General features: G+C 51.2%; 3 protein-coding genes across 6 annotated transcripts in view; 2 read left to right on the forward strand and 1 right to left on the reverse strand.

The window, feature by feature from the left end:
- The window catches only part of ST7L (suppression of tumorigenicity 7 like), a 43,400-nt gene extending 29,386 nt beyond the window's left edge, over window positions 1–14,014 (reverse strand). Inside the window, exons 1-4 of one of the 4 annotated variants that reach the window (XM_048071024.2) lie at window positions 13,875–14,014; window positions 13,627–13,741; window positions 13,001–13,058; window positions 848–1,117 (exon numbers count right to left, since the gene is read on the reverse strand). In XM_048071024.2, the coding sequence (XP_047926981.2) occupies window positions 848–857 (10 nt within the window). In that variant the 5' untranslated portion in view covers window positions 858–1,117; window positions 13,001–13,058; window positions 13,627–13,741; window positions 13,875–14,014. Of the gene's footprint in view, window positions 1–847; window positions 1,118–13,000; window positions 13,059–13,626 lie in introns of all 4 variants that reach the window. The other 3 variants (XM_048071023.2, XM_013189684.3, XM_013189682.3) reach the window with 3 other exon arrangements.
- On the forward strand, window positions 77–12,179 carry CAPZA1 (capping actin protein of muscle Z-line subunit alpha 1). Its single transcript, XM_066983193.1, has 10 exons — window positions 77–228; window positions 5,069–5,132; window positions 5,379–5,430; window positions 6,252–6,315; window positions 7,602–7,808; window positions 8,233–8,312; window positions 8,749–8,827; window positions 9,308–9,379; window positions 9,996–10,058; window positions 10,634–12,179. The coding sequence occupies exons 1-10, from the start codon at window positions 190–192 to the stop codon at window positions 10,772–10,774; spliced, it is 861 nt and encodes a 286-aa protein (XP_066839294.1). The 5' UTR covers window positions 77–189; the 3' UTR covers window positions 10,775–12,179.
- A 265-nt stretch (window positions 14,015–14,279) lies between the features above and the next one.
- Window positions 14,280–20,857, forward strand: MOV10 (Mov10 RNA helicase). The gene is made up of 22 exons (XM_048071109.2): window positions 14,280–14,506; window positions 15,301–15,397; window positions 15,544–15,674; window positions 15,766–16,004; window positions 16,085–16,325; window positions 16,566–16,688; window positions 16,804–16,957; window positions 17,067–17,221; window positions 17,366–17,542; window positions 17,641–17,788; window positions 17,875–18,036; window positions 18,128–18,231; window positions 18,417–18,514; window positions 18,604–18,723; window positions 18,801–18,903; window positions 19,130–19,253; window positions 19,332–19,523; window positions 19,603–19,677; window positions 19,787–19,912; window positions 20,057–20,145; window positions 20,234–20,355; window positions 20,429–20,857. The coding sequence occupies exons 1-21, from the start codon at window positions 14,373–14,375 to the stop codon at window positions 20,346–20,348; spliced, it is 2,907 nt and encodes a 968-aa protein (XP_047927066.2). The 5' UTR covers window positions 14,280–14,372; the 3' UTR covers window positions 20,349–20,355; window positions 20,429–20,857.
- The last annotated feature ends 98 nt before the right edge of the window (window positions 20,858–20,955 follow it).

A 20,955-nucleotide genomic window follows, 5' to 3' on the forward strand; every position in this document is an offset into this window, starting at 1 on the left:
CCGGCCCTCACCGCCTTCCCCCCCCCCCCCGCGCCCCCCCCACAAGGCCCGTCCCGCCCGCCCCTAAGATGGCCGCCCCGCGACGTCTGCCCGCAGCCAAGATGGCGCCGGCCGCGCTTCCTGCCCGGCGCCCAGCCTCAGCGCCCGGCATGCTCCGCGCGGCGCCGGGCCGGGCCCAGAGGTGCCGAGATGGCGGACCTGGAGGAGCGGGTGTCGGACGACGAGAAGGTGGGGGGGCTGCGCCGGGCCGGGCCGGGCCGGGCCGCAACGGGACCGGGGGAAGGCCGGGGGGCGCCGCAGCGGGGCGGGGGCCGCAGCCCTGGTGCCGCCGTGACAGGGCGGCGCAGGCCGCCCGCCCCCGAGCGCGGCGCCCTCACGGCGGGGCTGCGCCGCTCAAGGGGGTCCCGAGCGGGGCGTGTGTAAGGGGGGGGGGGGAACGGGTCGTGCCTCCCGCTCCTGGCGGCGCACGGGCAGTCCCGAGCTGCCACAAAGAACGGGGCAGCCTCCTCCGAAGCGGGGAGCACCGACAGGCGGTAGCTGAAGGCAGAGCTGCCGCCTTCCCTTCCCTGCGCCGTGCAGATGGGCTCGTTTCGTTTCTTAAAATCCTGCGGGGCGTCGAGGCTTGGGGATCTTCAAAGATCTGGGAGTTTGGAGCCGGCTTTAATTTCTCTCTTAAACTGCTGCTTTCAGTTTCATTATGGCGACATTCGTTGTGACAGAGAACCTCAGAGGTCCCCTTTGCCCGTTAACGTTTTAGACCATTGTTTGAAATAAGTATTCCAGAGCAGAACGTGTAGTCATCAGTACACTATTGAAATCTATCCGATATAGTGTAAAATTCTTTAACCTGTTGGCATTTGGCTGAAATTTCATTTGAACTGCTGCAATGGAAACCATCGCTTCATTGCGCCTTCTTTCAAAGCACTTTCAGGGAAGACGCATCCTGCAGGAGGCCCTTTAGGACTACGTGTGTCCAGATATTTTATTTGTCAAACTAGCTGGGATTTCACTTGAAATTGGGCCCTGTGTTCTGCTTCATGTCCTGGCTCAGGCAACCTGGCATCAATTTAAAGTAGCTCCATGCCTGGCACAGGTAGAAAGCGAGGTTGTGAGGATTCTGAAAAAGAAACATGCAGTAAAGATTCATTATAGTATCCATTTTATAACCACTCAGGAAACAACAAAGAAAATCAAACAAAAGAGCAATAAAGTTAATTCCTCCCCTCACACCTCTCACCCCTATAAACCTCACTGCTTTATTCTCTGTAGGTGCATTTTAGGAAAGCTAGGGGTTCATTAGTTTAAACCTTACTGCGGTGTGTCCTGTTGTCTGTTTTCTGCTGCCATTTTACCAGTTTAAACTAGTAGTTGAGCAGCTTCCCTGTCAGCTACTTTCCCCATTTTAGAAAAAGGAAGTTAGTTTTGCTAGCTTACTGCAGAGCTACCTGAAATGGTAATGATGGCCAGGAAGTAGGTCAGTTTACAGAAAGTCTTTTTGTGCTTCTGCAAACGAACATCCTGTCGCTGTGCTGACACCGCTTTGAAACAAATCAACTCTAAAAATGACAAGTAACAGCAACTCAAATGCTTGACATTTAGGATTAAGTACTTCACAGTCTGCTTCCTGCACTCCAGTCCTGATTTCAGTAGTTTGATTTAAGTACTTTATATTTTATTGCTTCACAGGAGAGTCGGTGCACAGGATGCTCTAAAAGAGTGAACAGTTTTCACGTGCAGTGGTTGCTGTTTGTTCATGGCTGGTTCTGTGAGGACATTTGATCGAAAGGCAGAGCCCCCTTTGTGTTCTGCTCATCCTTTGAGGTGGAAGGCTAAAACTCCTGCAATATTTTTTTGTTCTCATGCTCCCTTCCCCAAGGATATGTCTATCAGAAACTATCAACCTAAAAGTCAACCTGTTAAAGCCCCTGTCCCTTTTATGAAGGTTCCACGTACAGCACAATTCTGCAGCCACATCATTGTTGCTTTAGTGCATAGTGTCATTTTTTATGGCTTTTAGGGGCCTTGGTTTTCCATATGTTGATTTAAACACCTTATAAAAAGTAATCTGTTCATCTGGAGAGTTAATTCGCAGTGCATGGTCTAGTCCAGTCCTCCCCCGAAATGGATCTTGGCATGGAGTGGGTATCTGTAAATGCTTTAGCGCAGTCTGATACGCCTCTATTAATGCTTACATTTGCACTTTCTCAGAAAAGCACATGGTATAATGTCAAGTCTTTCAGGGCTGTCTCTCAGTGAAGTCCACAGAGGATAGAAAGCAAAAGCATCCTTCTTAATTACTGCTGTTAACTTCATCACCATCCGAGCTTTCAATAGTGAAATCTAAAAAGGTTATGTAACCAATAAGTCCTAACTCCAGTCCTTTAAATCGTGAAAATTCTCACACAATAAGTAGTACAGTTTTAGGATTGCTATATGCTTACCAACCTTATCTAAAAGTAGATAATCAGGAGAAAATGGCTTTACGTTTTGTATATTTCCACATGAACTACACAAGTCACTGACAAGTTGAAAAAATTCAGTACATTTTTTTTTCCACTCATACTGCAGAATTATTTCAGGCATAAAGAACATGCTGTGTTGTTTGTTGTTTGTTTTTTTAAATATATGCTAATTTGGAAATCGATCTATTTTTATCTGAAGCTCTGCCCAGTAAGGACAGAGTTGTTACTTGATACTGCTGGAATAAGGCAATATACCCTTTGTTTGGACAGGTGTGTATTTCCTTTCATGGCTTACTTTAAATCATCACAATCATCATAAGTGATACAACTTTTTCTAATTAAAAACGTGGAAGACTTGAAGCAGCATTTTTTTTCCAGCTGTGGCAGTAATTCAGATGAAATAGTTGAATATATACATAAATCTTTGTTTTACTGCTCAAATGGAAAGTAGGAAAGTAATCAGAGTTTTAGCAAACGTTCTGTAGTCATCTTCAATAAGCATCTAGTTGAGCAAGAAGGCCTCTTACACAGCCTTGTTAGCTGTGCTTGGAAGAAAAATGACATTTTTATCCTTCTAAGGTAAAGATCCAGTTTTGTGACATTTCCTGTTTCAAGTCTTGTCCAAGAAGATTTTATTCCCTTCTGTCTTGTAAAAACCATTAAAGATTTGGTTATAAAAACAAACTCTTACCAGTTTCAACGGAATCAAACAAAGGCCACCTAAACCCTAATAATTCAAGACAAGTATATTGGATTTCAGAATACAATGAAGGCTTTTCTTTTTTTTAAAGAAAAATTTAAAAAACTTTACTTTTGCTTTTACAGCTTCAAAGTTTACAGATAGTCAGGTATTTTCCTGCCAGCTGGACTTTTCACTTACTGATTGTATCAATTCCAATTCCAGATGCCTTAATTCTTTCACTAGTGACAGCTCATGGCTAGACTATGGTACAGTTTCCAATAAAATGCTATTTCAAGATAAGGGAAGGAGTAACATGCCAAAGAAGAAGGGTACCAAGTAATCCTCAAGAGAACACATGCCAGAAATGCTGGCACACTACAGGAAGTAGTTCTCAGTTCTTTTTCTTACCCAGAGACTCCAAACAGGCAGTAGCTCTTGAAGAAAGTACAGCATGGCTTTGATAAAAAGAAACCAGCATGTTCTGAAAGAAAGCCCTGGCCAGTTCCAAATTAAGCACGTTTCTGATAAGCCAGCGTGCGTTTTAACAAGCTTTCCACTGTTTCCTAATAGGTTTAAGGTCTAAAAGTTTGAGTATGTCCACTCGATGTTTTTGCACAGGACACGTGATGCAGATGAAGAGCAGGTCCCTAAAAAGGGGCCTACAAGAAAGCAGGAGAGGGGCTCTGCCGGGGAGTGTGGTGATAGGAGAGGGAGTAACGGTTTCAGACTAAACGAGGGTAGGTTCAGATTAGGATATTAGGAAGAAATTCTTCACTCAGAGCGTGGTGAGGCACTGGAATGGGTTGCCCAGAGAAGTTGTAGACCCCCCCCATCTCTGGAAGTGCTCAAGGTCAGGTTGGATGGGGCTTTGAGGAACCTGGTCTGGTGGGAGATGTCCCTGCCCAGGGCAGGGTGGAATTAGATGGTCTCTAAGGTCCCTTCCAACCCAAAGCATTCTATGGTTCTGTTTCTATAATCAATATACATACAGACATGCTTAAACACAACACTGCAAGGCTTGGAGAGGTACTTAAGGATGTAGCAAGAACAGGGTTGGTTTACCTTTCCTAGCCTTGTATTCCCAAGGTTTATAATACTGCACTTGCCTTTGGAGAGGGATTCCACCTGCAAAGTTTCTTTATGGTTGCTAACAGCTAGGCTGTAGCTTGTGCTCTCTGCAGTACAAGAATACGTCAGATGAGCCAAAGGATCCTGCACTGGGTGTTTGTTGTACCACAGGAGATATTTAGAATGACAGAATAAACAGATCCACATAGAATCCAATGGCAGTTGATGTAATTGGTTTACTGCTCAGTTTATAGAGGGATCAACCTCTCATCCTCCACCCATTGTTTGCTGTGAGTCAGTGGCATCTCCTTCAGCCAGCTGTAAGCAGCAAACGCGTTGCATCACAGGGAGTCAACAAGTCTTGCAGTGTGTCAGACACACCTTAGCGGTGTGATCACGCTGTAGGTTGCCATCTAGTTAAAGCATCAGTTTTACTGCAGTGGTTTCTTATTCTTTATATTTGTTGGCATTTAGGTTCCTGATTACTAGCAAAGACCAGGAAAAAATGTTTAGAAACGTCACCAAGAGTGGGCAGCCAGCATTTATATTCTTTAAAAAAAAAATAAAAAGACACAGCTACGAAGGTTGAATAGTTCCCATTCTAACAGGTGCCCACGTGGAGTTTGGTGTTCTTGCTGAGTACATTTGGGGTTTCTTTGCACTGAAAAAAAAATGGCTAGGCTTATGAGAATGATGATTTCTACTTGGAAGAGACATCTAGATTTCTCCCTAAACATGGGGCTTGTTATTACTGTCAGATTTGGGTTTGTTGGTGAATTGCTTCAGTGTAGGTTGCAGTATGTATGAATTCAGTAAACGATCTTTTGTCTTTAATTACTTCTCTGCATCATTGTAGGTGCGTATAGCTGCAAAATTCATCACTCATGCACCCCCTGGAGAATTCAATGAAGTATTCAATGGTAAGTAAATGAAGAAAAACGATCAGTAGCATTTTCTTCACATTTCATCTATGAGAGTCTATGGTTATGTCATGATATGTTGTTTTTAAGGTCAGGTAGAAGTAAGGGAAAAGCATGCACTCATTCTGTGACTACTTATGCTTGATGAAATGATTTTAATCATTCATGTTTTTGTACAGTTGAAAATGAAATAAAGAAACATTTGATCAAAACCAATAACCTATCTGAACAACCTTTTTTCTCCAGATGTCCGGTTACTGCTCAACAATGACAATCTTCTCAGGGAAGGAGCAGCACAGTAAGTATTAATGTTTCAGACATAAAATGTGTGCTTCTCTATGGTGATTGAGTTACAACCATGATTCTGTGACAAAGCAAGCCATTTGTTCTATTGAGAGCAGTCTGCTGTAGTTCGTTATCCCCCAACAAAATATATAACAAAAGGCATGGCTGATTCTTTTTAAAAGGCTTAAATTGGAATTTGTGGTGTAGAGGCCATATGAAACTGACAGGAAGGCAATCTGCCAAAAAGCGTAATTCTGCAGCAGCAGGAATGTCTGATCTTGTTGAAGCATGGTTTGTTAAGCAAGTGAAGCCTGAAATACTGAGTAGTCCTTAGCAAGAGCTTAAACTGCCCTGAAAAAATACTTTCAGAATATCTTGTTTACTTGTGCAGTCTCATCAGGTGTCTCAAGGTTATGCATACGAGCCTTTTGATGCTAAGGTTTTACCTTGAGCTGTGAGATCAGTGAGCAGGTCTTGACAGAAGAAAATTTGCTGTAAATATTAGTCTACTCATATTTGTTTACCTTACTGCTAAATTTTAGCTGGTGTGTTCCTGTTTTGCATTGGCTTGCTCATTATCCCTCAGGCTGCCTGCTGTTCTACTTTTGAACTCTGTACTTTCATGGTCATCACTAAATAAATCTGACTTTAGACCGGGTGTTTTTGTAGCTATCATCAATAAAAGGTATTGAAAAATCCTTTAAGAGTGCTAGTGTGTATTATTTGCAAGTTTAAGTTGAAATTTTCTGTAGTATAAATCACACCACGTACTTATCCCTGAGTGAAAATAAATGTGAATGTACAGCTAAAGTTCATGCTCTTAATTCTTAACAGTGCATTTGCACAGTACAACATGGATCAGTTCACTCCTGTGAAGATAGAAGGGTATGATGACCAGGTAAGGGAAAGCTTTACACTGAATGTTTGTATTACTGCACTATACAGAAGGAATAAATGTGTTGTTTCATCAATATCTTTACGATTTTCGTGCTACCTGCAAATCATCTTTCCTCCTTCCACTAGATCATCCTCATGTTACCAAGTTTTTGTTCTTGTATGAGAGGCATAGGTGAAATGTTCCCTTAAAGCATTGTCTGTTACTACCTGGTAACTAATTCATTGCTAAGTAGAGCCCCACACCAAAGTCACTGCAATTCCAGTTCAAGTATCATTGATTAAAGATTGTTACTACATGCTCACAGTTCCTACTGTGATTCAGTAGTGGATTCTTAGTAGTATTTATGCTATGGTCTGCATTTTAATCCATCCCCAGTTACCTAAAAAAAATCATTGTATCTTAGAATATATCAGTGTAATATTGCCCAATCCATGTCAGCAAAGCTTTTCCCTTTTATAGTGCTTCTTATAAAAAGACTAGGGAACATTGTCTTTTCTAGAATGGCCCAAGCTTTTAGTTTTAACATCTCGATGCCTACACACTGAAGTAGGACTTTTTACAGGATTATTTTTTTTTGAGAGCAAGAAGTAAGTACTACAGAAGATAGAAAGCTGGCTTGACCATCTGTTCTATTCTGAGCCAAGTACTGACCTAGCTTTCCTGGTGTCCCAGATATGTTCATGGGAGGCAGATATTTTAAGAGGGCTGTCCATAGAAATAGCTTTGACAAGAGGAAGCTACTGCACAACCTGCAAAGTGAGCCAATGTTTGGGAAACCAGAGAAATGGGATGAATAAGACAAAGGAGAAAGAAGTTACTGTGCTGCTTTGCTGTCTGTTTACTTTAGTTTGTATGCATCAGAAGTAGCCACATCTACCTCCCCTCCTCAGCTGGAAAGAGATCTAGTACAACATGGAACATGACAATAAACAGTCAATTCCAGAGAAAAATTCTTAGTTTCTTTCAGATATGGGGAAGAAAAACAAAATTTTAAAAACAAGACCACTTGTTTGTATTGTAAGGTGCCCAACTTTAAGCTAAGTGTATGTGTTACTGTAATACAGTCATTTCTGGGACAGAAGACTAGTGCAATATTAACTGCAAAGAGCAGACAGCTCACAGCCTCACCACAACTACTCTTAGTTGAAATTATTACTGAAAATCCATGTTTCTTTGTGATTTTGTAGTTTAATGACCACCCATTGAGACATGGATAACTATTCAAATAGACAAAACACATTTATAGCAGCATAAGAATGTATTAATTTCAATTTCTTATTTTACAGGTGTTAATCACAGAACATGGTGATCTGGGCAACGGCAGATTTTTAGACCCAAGAAACAAAATCTCTTTTAAGTTTGATCATTTAAGGAAAGAAGCAAGTGATCCCCAGCCTGAAGACACAGAATCAGCTTTAAAACAATGGAGAGATGCCTGCGACAATGCATTGAGAGCTTATGTGAAAGATCATTACCCAAATGGCTTCTGTACTGTTGAGTATCCGTCTTGTTTTGTTGAAAATTCTTAGCTCGGTGTCACTCAGTACTTTGAGTGGACTTGCTGCTAAGCAGTGTTGTTTGAATTCTCCATCCTCACTAGTGTTAACTTTAACTTTCGCTAACTTTAGAACAACAAATTTCAAAAAGGGTGCAAATATCTTGGTATGCACATAGTGGTAGAGATTTATTAGACCACCTTGTTCATATTTATGACTGCCAAACACCTTTACACCTGCCATTAAGGAAACGGAGGCATTATTTGCACGATTGCAAGTGGAGGTGCTGGACAATGTAACTAGTGGTTAACATTCCCAATGGGATACCACAATGCGAAACCTCCACAGTGCTACCAAGAACAGAAATTGCAAGTGGTTTTCTTCAGCTCTTGTGCCATTTTAACTCTTTTTCTGAATGCAGGTTTATGGTAAATCTATAGATGGACAGCAGACAATTATTGCCTGTATTGAGAGCCACCAGTTCCAGCCCAAAAATTTCTGGTAAGGCTACTTAAACAGTGCATTTTCTTCCTTTACTAGTCCTCAAACAAACCCTTCCTCTATCTCTACTGGGGGTCTGAAGGGCAAGTAGCCTTGGGCTTCCCCAGGAGCTCTGATTCTCATCCTTTAGTCTATTTTCCTTGCAAGCCCTTTGGCACTTCCCTAAAGCTTTCAGTGAGGCTCAGTGACCTACCTAGAGAAAAATATATTAGCAGAGCTGAATAGACACCCCGTTATGTATTCCAAAGCATGAGTACATTGGAGCCAGCCTGTAATGAAGCTGCACTGTGGCAAGCTGGGCTTCAGAAATGGAATTCAGTGGCATATAAGGCACTTCAATACTGATCACAAGATAGCAGGAATAAATTGCTCATTAATGTGGCTCTTTTTTGTTAGCACTTACTGGAAATAGTTTACATGCTTTGATTGTTCTTAGGAACGGTCGTTGGAGATCAGAATGGAAGTTTACCATCACACCACCAACAGCTCAGGTGGCTGCAGTGCTCAAGATCCAGGTGAGCTGCATTGTCTGGAAATAACAGGAGAGGCTGCTTGCCTTACACTAATGCATGTGACTCAAAACGAGATGCTGAAATACAGCAGAGATGTCCTTCTGGAGTCAAGATACTATTAAGCTAACAATTCAGGAAATTAATTCTTAAAACTTCAGTGTTTTGGGCATTGCTTACAACCTGGCCTGTGGCTTATTATATAGCATTACCCTATATGCCTCCAAGTCTGCTTGACTTTGTACGGCTAAAACCTATTCTGTGAATTCTTTTATAATTGCTCTTATTTCAACTCTAGGCGTTTACTTCATTAACATAATCTTGAACAGTCTTGACAAAGAATGAAACCTTCCTGCTTTTAGTCTCCACGTAAGCAGAGAAGACTGGCACAACAAAGCTGTTGTGCCATTCTGGTAGCATTTGGGGGCTCTAGGGATTACAAAACGAGTGTTAATGATAACCTGCATTTTGTCTGTCTTTGTTTAGGTTCATTATTATGAAGATGGTAATGTTCAACTGGTTAGTCATAAAGATATCCAGGACTCTGTACAGGTTTCAGTAAGTATGCCAAAATAATTTTTAATGATAAAGCACCTATTTTGTTTCTTGAATATCTCATGAATTATACCCTTGTATGACTACATTCCATTGACTTTAATGTAATTTTAGAGTGCCTAGTCAGTGTAGTTGTAGTGTTTATTGTTGGATGGAAAACCCAGATTCTTAATTGCTTAAAAGAAGTCTATTTAAAAAGTGCAATCTCCATTGAACAGCTTATCTTATGAGTGTCAGTTAAAGATGGCAGAATACGCCCTTCTATATACATCCTAGAGAATTGAGACATAAAAACAGTATACTAAAGGAAAATAAGTAGTCCTGTAGTACAGTAGAGGGAGCAATCGTCATAAAATCCCTAATCTGTACCATGAAGGCCTACTTCCCTTTTGCTCACTAGGGTGCAGTCCTGTTTCAGTTTGGAACACAAGCTTAAGCTAGTATCTTGAACTCCACGGAGATGTGTAGTGAGTGGAAGGAACCCAGCTACAAATAGCAGCTGCCACCTCACATTATCCATTTCATCTATACTGTCTGTTATTTGAGAAATCCATTGCATTAGAAATCCATTGCATATAAGTTATTTTTGAACATAAGTATCTGTTTTTCCCCTTTGTAGAGTGATGTCCAGACAGCTAAGGAATTTATTAAGATAATAGAAAACGCAGAAAATGAGTATCAGGTAAGATCAGTAGTTAAATAAATGCAATTGAATCATATCAATTTCCATTTACAGTTAAAGGAAGTACAAAAAATTGACCTCTAATTCTGTTTCTGACTTACCGTGACTGTTATCTGTTCTTATCTGTTACTAAGAATTACTTTGAAAAGGACATTAGTATTTGTTGACAGAATCTGGTTGTAAAACTATGTGTAATTAAAATAACTATACAGCAAAATTGATTATTAAAGGGTTACAAACGATGCCTGGAACAAGCATGGAAGGGGAGTGGACAAGTCTAATAGTTTTCCTGACAGGTAAAAATAGTGAAAAGGAAATGCATGAAAGCTTTTTATGTTATTCCAGCCTGTGTGCAAGAAGCAGATGTGATACAGATAGTTCAGAAACACCTGTGAGTGTAGCAGTGTCTCCTTAGGAGAGTTTTATAGAATCCCTTTGCTTGCACACACACTGGTGACAGCATTAACTAGTCAGTAGCATGCCTTCCCCTTGTAGAAAGGGTTTTGTGGCTTTAACAGTCACTTTTCCAGAGTATCTTTTTACTACTATAACTGAGTCTACTTTTGCCATTGCAGACAGCAATCAGCGAGAACTACCAGACTATGTCAGACACCACTTTCAAAGCCTTACGCCGGCAGCTACCTGTCACCCGCACCAAGATAGACTGGAACAAAATCCTCAGCTACAAGATTGGCAAAGAAATGCAGAATGCTTAATGTGGAAATAAGGAGATTTATGAAACGTTTGTGTGCAAAAAACAAATGTGGTCCTATGCCAAGTAGATGGTTCCTAAACCAGTGCAGCATTTTTCTAGGGCTTTCAAAGTTAACAGGTTTTCTAGCCTCAGAGAAAACTGTGGAACAAATAGCGTTGTCTTTGTGTTTTGTGTTTCCTGCCGCATAAACTTCCTATTGTGACTGCATATACTGATAGGTTGTTTTAATTAAACCACATTCATGGTTCAGAAGCATAGCTGTTTTCAATCACTAATTGTACTGGTTGGAAAACTTCCTAGCTGGAAAAGCCCTACTATAAATACAGCTGAGGGTGCAGAGCATTTCCTTCACCTGTATACAGCACTCCAGGTACTCCAGTAAGTTTGTCAAATCTGCCAACAGCTCAAGGCGCTATGCTGCAAGATATAGTAATGCAAGAGACAGTAAGTGCTCCTATGTATCCTTACTACTGACCTCCACAAAGCAAACAGCCTGTAGGCTTAGATTTTACTATACAAAATGAGTTTACAAAATCCATTACGGAAATCCCTACAAAGCCAGCTCTTCCAGGGTCTCTTTTTAATCTGAAGATTTGAGCCACGTTCTCTGAAAGTGAACGTTTTTGCTCTTCTTTCCCTCATGTATGTACGGTTATCGGACATCTGCATTTTTACAGGCTGCAAGCGTCTGTGTTGGATCACTGCTGATCCATGTAGACTGGATGAAGATTAAAATGCAAATGTCTACAGAATAATAGGTGTGTTGCGCTTTAATGCTTTGTGGCAGGTTCATAGAATTTGTATCACAGGTGTATGGATGGATAGTGTACAAAATAAATAAACTTGCACCAAAGTGAGAGAAATAACCTTTCCATTTTGTCTCTATTGTGGCCAGTTTCTTGTCATACTTAATGGGAGAATCTGGAATTAATCACTTCATTGCTCTTTAACTGCTTGCTCTCTGTTACTTTGTTTTTCTGTAAAAATCAAAAATAGCGGTCCTATCAGTTTCTCTTAAGGGGAGGTTGAAGAGGCACGTGTGTGCTTTCCTCAATTTAAACTTGGAAAGTTGATTCATTGCAAAATGAAACCCCTTTGGTTAATTCACTTTTCTTTGTTTACACTTGGTTATCACTGGGCCTTTTTGCAGGTTCTGTTTTTTAAACTGGTTAGTGTCTTCCTATTTTTTAGTACACAAAGAAAGGGGTTGAGAAGATAGGGATGTAACTGCCTGTGCATTTTGCTTGAGGTTTTGCACAGTAATGCCACAAAATAAGTGTCTACCCTTTGTGAGAAATTTTGTCAAAATAAAATATATTTGTATTTGCTGTTGAGACTGACCTTTCATCCTACAGGCATCCTCTGTATAGTCTAGTAGAAATACACGGGTCTTTGTTTTAAAGCCATTTGTGTCTGTTCTTTCCTGGTCTCACTTCTGTTAATGCCTGGTGAAGGCAGAAGTGCAGGTGGCAAGCTGAAAGCAGCGATGGGGGTGTTTGCAAACCTTCAGGTGCTCACATCCTAGTATGCAGACCTGGGAACTGGGGGTCTAAGACCTTTTAGGTTGAAAGAAAAATAATCATACTGCTCTAATGAAGCACTTCACCTTGGTAAAACATAAGTGTTTTTTTGCTAATCACCTGGGTCTTGTTGTAACACCTACTAGCCTCTTACACTCCACTTTTGAAACTCATTGCTGGATACATGCATATATAACATACGGGGAATAGTACAGTTGGAAGGGATCTTCAGAGATCATCTAGTCCATACATCCTATGTCACTTGCATTGGACAAAGCAAGACTGCCTTAGTGCTAGGAGCTTTTGTCCTCTGCTCAGTTTGCACGCAGCTGTGCTAAGAGCTACTCAAGGACAGCACTTCTATCACCAGCATTTGTAGCAACTGTTTCCTCCCTGCAGCTTGGAGGAGATGAAAGGTGTGGATAAGTGCCTAAGGTGCTGTGGTCTGTGGCCCCATCCAGGCAAGCACTGCAGGAATTCCAGCAATGCGAAGCTGGGGGTTAGGGGGGGGCTGAGATAAGGCTGTGCACTCAGCAGAGCTTTTATCTACCAGCACAGCCTGTCTCAAGGCTAGTCTTTTACTGATCCTAGTTTGTTAAATTGTAAGTTCACCCCCACTCATTCCAGTGTTAAGACAATTTTTATCTCTCTGCCCTTCTCAAACTTCAGCTAGCCAACTTCCAGGGCCAACTCATTCCCCCACCTACCTCCTCACCCTTCTCCGCAGCAGACTCAGCCGTCCCTGTCTCAGCTACCTCCCAGCTCCTTGGAGAAACAAAATTCAGCACTGCAACTCACTGTGACCAAGCCGCCAAGCAATTGTCAGCAGTGACACACTCTAATCTTTAAAGCTGTTAGCTGTTCTCTGCTCAGGCCCAGAGGTTTCAGATGAGCCCAAGGCTAGCTAGAGACTGACTCCTCCGGGCTCACTGTTCAAGCATACACCAGTCAGGGCCTGATCCCAGGTCGGGCACAGCAAGCAGGCACTGCAGCTCGACCGAGCCAAGGCAGCTGAGCGCAGCGCAGCACGGAGCATCCCTGCCAGCCCCAGGGCTACCCTGCGGCCCCCCAAGGAAAGAGCTTTCCTAGCTATTTGTGAGCTCAAAGCTTAAAGTTCCAGGATTCTGCCAGCAAAAAGTGACAAAAAGGCTTACGAGCAACTTCTCCAAGTGACGTCCATGTTTTTGAAGCCTCAGCGCCCTCCCACAGCCTGTGTGGGAGCCCTACCCCATCACACTCCAGCAGCCGCCTCCGCAGCGTGCCATATCAGCAGCAGTGCTTGAGTCAGAAAGCCACTCGCCCAGACCTAAGGAGGTGAAAATAGCAGACTTACCCCGGCATCCTTTGGCCACAGACAGCACGAGCAGCACCGCGAGCAGTCCCAAGGCCTGAGCTGTTTTACCAAAGCAAGCCGAAGATCCCCATCCTTAACTAGGCAGGCTGGAGAGCTACAGCACGAGAAATCAGAGGCAGAGCCAAACATAGAACCCAGCCAGCGCTGCTGCTGCCCTATTTATAGAGCAGCCGCGGGAGCCCTGGGAGCTCTCACCCCCCATCATTGGCTCGAGCAATGCCACACACCTGGGCTCCGGCTGCTCCTGCCCTGGGAGCCCTGACAGCGGCACCGGCTGCCACCCCCCCTGCCCGCCGGGGCATCCGCACCGCTGGGAGCGGCCGGCCCGGACCCGGCAGCGCCGCTCCCCGGCCCCTGCCCCCGGTCCCGGCGTCTGCGGCGGGGGCCGAGCCCCGCGGCCCCCCCCCCCCTCCCCGCTCCCGCTGCGGCCCCGGGGCCGGGCGGGGGATGCGGGGCCCGCGGTGCGGCCCCGGAGTCGGGGCCGGGGCCGGGGTCGGGGTCGGGTCAGGGCCCGGGGGGCGGCGGAGCGGCCCCGGGCGGGGGCAGCGCCCCCACGGCCCGGCCCCGGCCCCAGCCCCGGCCCCGGCCCCGGCCCCGGGCGGGCGGGCCCGGGAGGCGCTCGGCCCCTTTCGCTTTCGTTTCTCCCCGCGGAGCCAGCCCCCGCCCGGCACGTCCCGGCTCGGCACGGCACGTCCCGGCTCGGCACGGCTCGGCTCGGCTCGGCCATGCCGCGGTTCAGCGTGGCGGAGGCGAAGCGGTGCGGGGAGCAGTTCGTGCAGTTCCTGCGGGACACGGGCCGGGAGCAGGAGAGCCGCCGGGACGCGCTGCGCACCATCTACGGCGGCGAGTTCCGCGCCAGGTGAGCAGCGGGGCCCCCCGGGGGCTCGCCTCGTCCCCCCCGCCCCGGGCCGGACGGAGCCCCGAGCGCTACCGAGCCCCCGGGGGGGACGCTCCCGGAGCCAGAAAGCCCAAAGCGCCGGGGCCCGGCTCCGGGAGCAACCGGGGCGGCTCTGCCGGGCGGCCGCTCCCCCCGGGCACGGCAGGGGCCGCTCCGGACACCGGCCCCGTGCCCCCGCGCCCCTCCGCCTCCCCTCAGCCGTGCCGGGACGATCCCGGCCGCAGGGACCCCCAGCAGCCCCCCCGAGCGCGGCCGGGGCACCGCCGCCCGCACGCCCCCTCCTCGCCCGCTGGCCCCGGTCCCGCCGGCCCCGGGGCGACGTCCCCGCCGTTACCCAGCGGCACAGCCGGGCCCGGCCGGGGCTCAGCTGGAGGCGCGCTGCGCTGCGGGAGGAGCTGCGGGGGGCACCGCAGCCTGGGAGCCCCCCCCCGGCCACGTAGGTGCCCCTGGGCAGCCCCGGCTGCCGAGGATCTGGGGACGGGGCCGCCCGTGCACCGACAGGGACGGCGGGGGCCAGGAAGCGGTGGCGTGGCACAGCACGGTGCTGCTGGAGCAGCCTGCAGGGATGGAGGATTTGCTACGTTTGTGGGGCCGGTGGAAAAGCCCCGGTCCTTTTCCCTTTCCCTCTGTCCCCCAGAGCAGAATGTCTGGGGTGAGGGGCCCGGCTTCACCCCCTTCCTCCCCGCACCTCCCAGCTCCCCAGTGCCCAGCCTTTATCCCCCCCACTGGAAACCTTCTCTCTCTTTTATGTGCAGGACTGACACAAAGATGCCCAGTTTCTCTTGCATCTTGTATGCCCTGAGGGTGACCCACCAGGCTCAGGTGCACGGCGAGTCTGTGCACTTCAAGAAGGTGAGGGAGGGCCTGGGCTGGGGCCGTGCAGCAGCTCCCGCAGCCCTAGGGACGGGCTCTGCAGGAGCCCCCAGCCCCCAGCAGGACCCAGGCACGCACTGAGGGCCTGTGCCCGGCGCCACGCTGATGCTCGCTGCTCCTCGCAGGGGAAGAAGCGACTGGAGGTGGCAGACCAGTACCGCAGACCCAGAATGAATGTAAAGACATCTGCACCCGCTGCCCCAGGCCAGCAGCCCAGCTCCGGTCCGCAAGTGCCACTGAGCCGTGCCAAGAAGTGGTAGGACCCCCGGCACCCTGCCCGTGGCTGCCCAGGGGGACCTGGGTACCCCTGCCCCAGCCAGGGAAGCCTGACTCCACTCTTCCCATAGGGCCGAGTTCATCCGTGGGAAGCACGGGGTAGAGATCGTCTCAGAACATGACCGGGCCAACGGGCAAATCCGCTTCGATGTGACACGTGGCCAGCCCCGGACGGTCACCGTCCAGGTGAAGAACCAGGGCGCGGAGGCCGTGACGCTGCGTCGCTGCCAGCCTCTCCGCCGCGTGCGGGAGTTCTCCTTCCTGGACGAGCAAGGGGCGACGCAGGGCCAGCCCCTGCTGCTGCATCCAGGTACAGCCCCAGCCCCTGCTCGGTGCACGGCCCCGGGAGGGGATGCAGGACGCTGGCCCCCAGCTCTCCCCTCCTCGCAGGTGGCACGTACCCCATCCAGGTGCGGTGCCTGACCAAGTACAATGGGTTCTTCCGTGCCGTGGTGGTGTTCGAGTTCACCAAGGAGCTGGGCGAGTCCTTCAGTATCGGGCGCTCCGTTGCTGCCATCGCTCAGAGCCAGCTGGCCAAGGAGCTGGGGCCCTCGTCATCCTTTGAGCCTTACCAGGCCAACCTCCAGCGCCCCGTCACGGTCATCACCGAGGAGGGTGTGCCCCCCAGCAGGTACGTGGTGGGGCTGCCTGCTGCCATCCCACACGGTGGGCCTTGGCTCTTCACCTGGCTGGGGCAAGGCTCAGCTCATAGGGACCCGGCTTTCCAGCACCTGGGCTGTCTGTGATGGTGTTTTGTCCCCAGGCGGTGGTTGGGGACAGCGCTGGTGACTTGCCAGGGCCACGGGTGGTCACAGCCCTGGGAAGAACCCAGCCTGGCTGTCCCCACAGCACCGCTCTCTCCTCCACCCAGCTCCCTGAAAAACGAGCTGGAGAAAGAAATCCCACTGAGCACCTACCAGTACCCGAAGAGCCTCAAGGAGACAATCAAGCTCGGACCCAAGACCGACCCTGCCTCCAGCTGGGTTAAGATGCAGTGAGTGCTGATGGGCAGGGACAATGCCTCCCCGGACTGCGCATGTCCCCTCTGCTGCCCCTGCATCCTACAGGGCCACGTGGGGCACGGTGACATCCCCTGCGCTGGCCCTCAGGTCACTGCTGGAGGCACCGCTGCAGGCTGGGAACTACCAGCAGAAGTTCCAGCTGCTGCTGCACCTGGAGGAGATCCAGATGGAGGTGGACATCCGCCGCTACGACATGCAGGAGGTGACCATGGTGCAGGACAGGGAGCTGCTGGTCCTTGACGTGAGTAGGGAGAGCTGCTGCGGCAGGAGGGGTCCACCCGGCTGGGCAGCCCCAGGGGCTCGGGGTGGCCCTGGCAGCACGCTGGCATCACGCCGGCCATTTGGTGCAGGTGCCTGGCGTGGCTGAGAACCGCCCGTCCGTGCTGAGGGGCGACCACCTCTTCGTCAGCCTGAGCAGCGAGCGGGACAGCTCCCCGCTCATCCAGTACAAGGGCTACGTGCACGACGTGGAGCTGGAGAAGGTCAGGCTGGGCTTCTCCTCCAAGTGAGTGGTGTCCGTTCCCAGCTGGGCTGGAAGGGCCCCGGCAGCCCCGCTCGGCGCCAAAGGCCGGGCGTGGGTGGGGAAGGGCAGGGGAGGGAGGCCGTGGGGCAGCATCCCCTGCGCCCGGCTCACACCGCTCCTTCCCAGGCTAATGAAGAAGTTTGTGAATCAGCTGAAGTTCGACGTGACCTTCACCTTCAGCCGCCTGCCGCTGCAGGTCCAGCACCGGGCTGCAGCCCTGTCCATGCAGCATGGCTTGGCCAGCCTCCTCTTCCCCTCTGCCTCCTGCAACAAGTCTCTCTTCACAGGCACCTACCAGCCCCGGTGAGTCCCTGTGCCTGGGGCCAGCTGCCCCGTGGGGACAGGACGGGACGGGACGGGGGGGGACAGGGACCCAGCACGCTCAGCCTTGGCCTCCACAGCTGGTTCGACTGCAAGCTGCAGGCAAATGAGGAGCAGTGCAGAGCCGTGACACACATCGTGATGGGGATGTCCAGGCCGGCCCCATACCTCATCTTTGGGCCTCCTGGGACTGGCAAGACAGTCACCCTGGTGGAAGCCATCAAGCAGGTGAGCAGCCAGGGCCCAGGACCAGCTCACGGCATCGCTGCCAGCACTGTGGGGCTCAGCGCCTTCACCCCGTCCTCCCCATCTAGGTGTGGGCATGCTTCAAGGACGCCAGGATCTTGGCCTGTGCCCCTTCCAACAGCGCCGCTGACCTGCTGTGCCAGCGCCTCATCACAGACATCGCCCCCCGCTACATCTACAGGATCATGGCCAGCTCCAGGAGCTACCGGGAGGTGCCTGCAGAAATCAGGGTAGGTCCGTGCCCCTCTGCCCAGCACCCTCGTGGCATGGCCGGGCTGGCGGCCCCAAGGGAGGGGGCTCCCATCTAACACCCTGTTCCAGCCCTGCTGTAACTGGGACGACGAGCAGAACTGCTACGTGTACCCCAGCAAGGAGTTCCTGGGGCGCTACCGGATCATCATCACCACGCTGGTGACAGCGGGAAGGTCAGAGTTGCCACGACCGACCCCGGGGGCTGCCTCGTGCCTGGGCCGTGAGGGGCTTTCCTGCTGGGGTGCAACAGGGAAGGATGTGGGAGAGCGGGGCAGCCCCAGGGAGGGTGATGGCGAGGGGAGGAAGGCTGGCCAGGCAGGCAGAACCACTCACGCAGCCTCACGCTGCCTTTCCCCAGGCTGGCATCGGCCAACTTTCCCCCAGGGTATTTCTCCCACGTCTTCATTGATGAGTGCGGCCATGCGGTAGAGCCGGAGAGCGTGGTCGCTATCGCTGGTGAGTGGCTCCCGGGTCAGCATCACTGCCCCTGGGCTCCCCCCCCCGCTTCCCCACCCCGCAGCCAGCGTTGAGCTCCCTCTGCCCAGGCCTCCTGACTGCCATGGACCAGGAGACCAACCCCAACGGGGGGCAGCTGGTGCTGGCAGGAGACCCCCAGCAGCTGGGTCCCGTCCTGAGGTCGCCACTGGCCACGCAGCACGGCTTGGGTGAGCAAGGGCAGGGGTGGGAGCGATGCCGGTGCCCGAGCGGCACGGCGGGGAGCCACGGGTCTGGCTGTGCGCAGGCACCTCGCTGCTGGAGAGGCTGATGCTGCACAACGTGCTGTACGAGAAGTCAAGCGATGGCTACAACCCGCAGTTCGTCACCAAACTGCTCTGGAACTACAGGTGGGGACAGGGCGAGCGTGGGGCTGGGACGGGGCTGTCGCAGCGCACAGCTCTGTGCAGGATGCGTGCATGCGCCCCGCGCTCCAGCTCCCCTTCCCACGGGTGCCCCTGAGCCTCGCGGTGCCCCAGCCTGTGCAGGAGATGGGGCAAACCCCTGGCCCTGGCCACACAGTGCCTGGGGAGAGCATTAGGGCCACCCCCTGCACGCTTGTTCCACCTCTCCCAGGTCCCACGAGGCCATCCTCAGGATCCCCAACGAGCTCTTCTACGACAGCGAGCTGAAGGCCTGCGAGGGTGACGAGTTTGATATTCGCAACTTCTACTGTGCCTGGGAGGAGCTTCCAAAAAAAGTGAGGGGGCACCAGGGCAGGGGCTGGGAGGAGCCCCCGAGCTGCAGCCCAGCTGACCCCAACTCTCTGCGCCCCCAGGGCTTCCCCATCATCTTCCACGGGGTCTGTGGGGAAGACCAGAGAGAAGCCAAGAGCCCTTCTTTCTTCAATACGGCTGAGATCGAAATCCTGGTCCAATACCTCAAGAAGCTGCTGCAGAGCCAGGGCAAGCGGGGCTGCCCCACCATCTCGCCCAAGGAGATCGGCATCATCTCTCCCTACAGGAAGCAGGTGAGGGGCAGGCAGCAGCGGGGGGCGGTGCAGCCCCCCCCCCAAGTGCTGCTGCAGTGTGACACGTGCCTCCCTGCAGGTGGAGAAAATCCAGAAAGCCATCACCGTCCACGACGCCGTCCTGAAGGCGCTGCCGGACATCAGGAAGCTGAAGGTACAGAGGGGCCCAGCCCCCCCAAGTGCAGCTCAGCCTGGGGGGGCCCCGTGTATGGCTGGGGGAGGCAGCGTCGCCCCAGCAGCCGCTCACCCCTCACCTGCCCCAGGTGGGCTCCGTGGAGGAGTTCCAGGGCCAGGAGCGCCGTGTCATCCTCATCTCCACCGTGCGCAGCTGCAGTGAGTACTTCCAACTCGACCAGACCTTCAAGCTGGGCTTCCTCAAGAACCCCAAGGTACGGCGCTCCCCGAGCAGCCCCCTCGGCTCCCCGCTGCCTGCGGCCAGGCGGAGCTGCTGCAGGTGCAGGACGTGGCCCTGGAGCCCGGTACCGGGAGGTGCTGCTGCAGGGTGAAGCCCTCGCTCTTGTTCCCTTGTCCAGAGACTCAACGTGGCCATCACCAGGGCCAAGGCTCTGTTAATAGTGGTGGGCAACCCGGCTGTCCTCAGCAAGGACCCCCACTGGCACAGGTGAGCCTCGCCTGGCTGCCCCCTGCCACCGCTGCTCAGGGCCGGGGCAGGGCGCGTGGCCGTGCTCACCCCTTGCTGTGCCCACCAGGTTCCTCAGGTACTGCAAGGAGGAGGGCGGCTACACAGGTTACCCCTACGAGGAGGAGACCCCCGAGGAGGACAGCCTCGCGGCCCACCTCAACTCTCTGCACCTCAGCACTTAGCAGCCAGGTAACCCCGGGCTCTGCGCGGGCCCTCCTTCAGGAGCTGCCCCATGCTCCTGACCCGTGGGTCTTCCCCGCAGGAAACCCCCCTCAGCAGGAACAGCCCCGCGGAGCTCCAGCAACCCTGACCTCACCCCTGGCTGCAGCAGCCTCCTCCTCCCCCCGCACCGTGTCCCCTGGCACCCCGTGGGTACCCCCCGGCCACCCCACGCATCCCTGCGGAGCCGAGCGCTGGGCCAGAGCCCAGGCTGTGCGCTGGGGACGGGGCCTGCCCGGGGTCCCTGTGGCAGGGGAGAGGTGACTGTGGCTGCCAGCCGCGAGCCTGACCCAGACCACAGGGCAGAGACCCCCCCCCGCAGCGTGGGACCATGGACCAATTTTGTTTTAATCAGTTTTTGATACAGCCAAAGAAAACCAATTGCCTTTGACTGCTCTCACCTGGCCCCCAAGCTGGGTGGTGTGCAGACACACACAACTTTCTTTCCCCGAATAAACATTTAGAGAAAACATTTAGAGTGTTGGTGTCGAGTCCTGGGGCCTGCCTGGGGGGGCACAAGGGGCACGGACCAGGGCCAGTAAGGACAGCCCGAAGGAAGCCATGGAAGCA

This window comes from Anser cygnoides, chromosome 25 (genome assembly GCF_040182565.1).
Source record: "Anser cygnoides isolate HZ-2024a breed goose chromosome 25, Taihu_goose_T2T_genome, whole genome shotgun sequence".
NCBI lineage: Eukaryota > Metazoa > Chordata > Aves > Anseriformes > Anatidae > Anser > Anser cygnoides.

What these genes read in the sequence shown, in the direction of transcription:
- CAPZA1 (XM_066983193.1), top strand. Translation starts at nt 190, where the DNA reads ATGGCGGACCTGGAGGAGCGGGTGTCGGACGACGAGAAG. An exon ending in TTCCAGCCCAAAAATTTCTG is followed by an intron (nt 8,313 to 8,748) that starts GTAAGGCTACTT and finishes GATTGTTCTTAG; the next exon opens with GAACGGTCGTTGGAGATCAG. An exon ending in ACGCAGAAAATGAGTATCAG is followed by an intron (nt 10,059 to 10,633) that starts GTAAGATCAGTA and finishes TTGCCATTGCAG; the next exon opens with ACAGCAATCAGCGAGAACTA.
- MOV10 (XM_048071109.2), top strand. Translation starts at nt 14,373, where the DNA reads ATGCCGCGGTTCAGCGTGGCGGAGGCGAAGCGGTGCGGGGAGCAGTTC. An exon ending in AGGTGCCTGCAGAAATCAGG is followed by an intron (nt 18,037 to 18,127) that starts GTAGGTCCGTGC and finishes ACCCTGTTCCAG; the next exon opens with CCCTGCTGTAACTGGGACGA. An exon ending in GAGCGTGGTCGCTATCGCTG is followed by an intron (nt 18,515 to 18,603) that starts GTGAGTGGCTCC and finishes CCCTCTGCCCAG; the next exon opens with GCCTCCTGACTGCCATGGAC.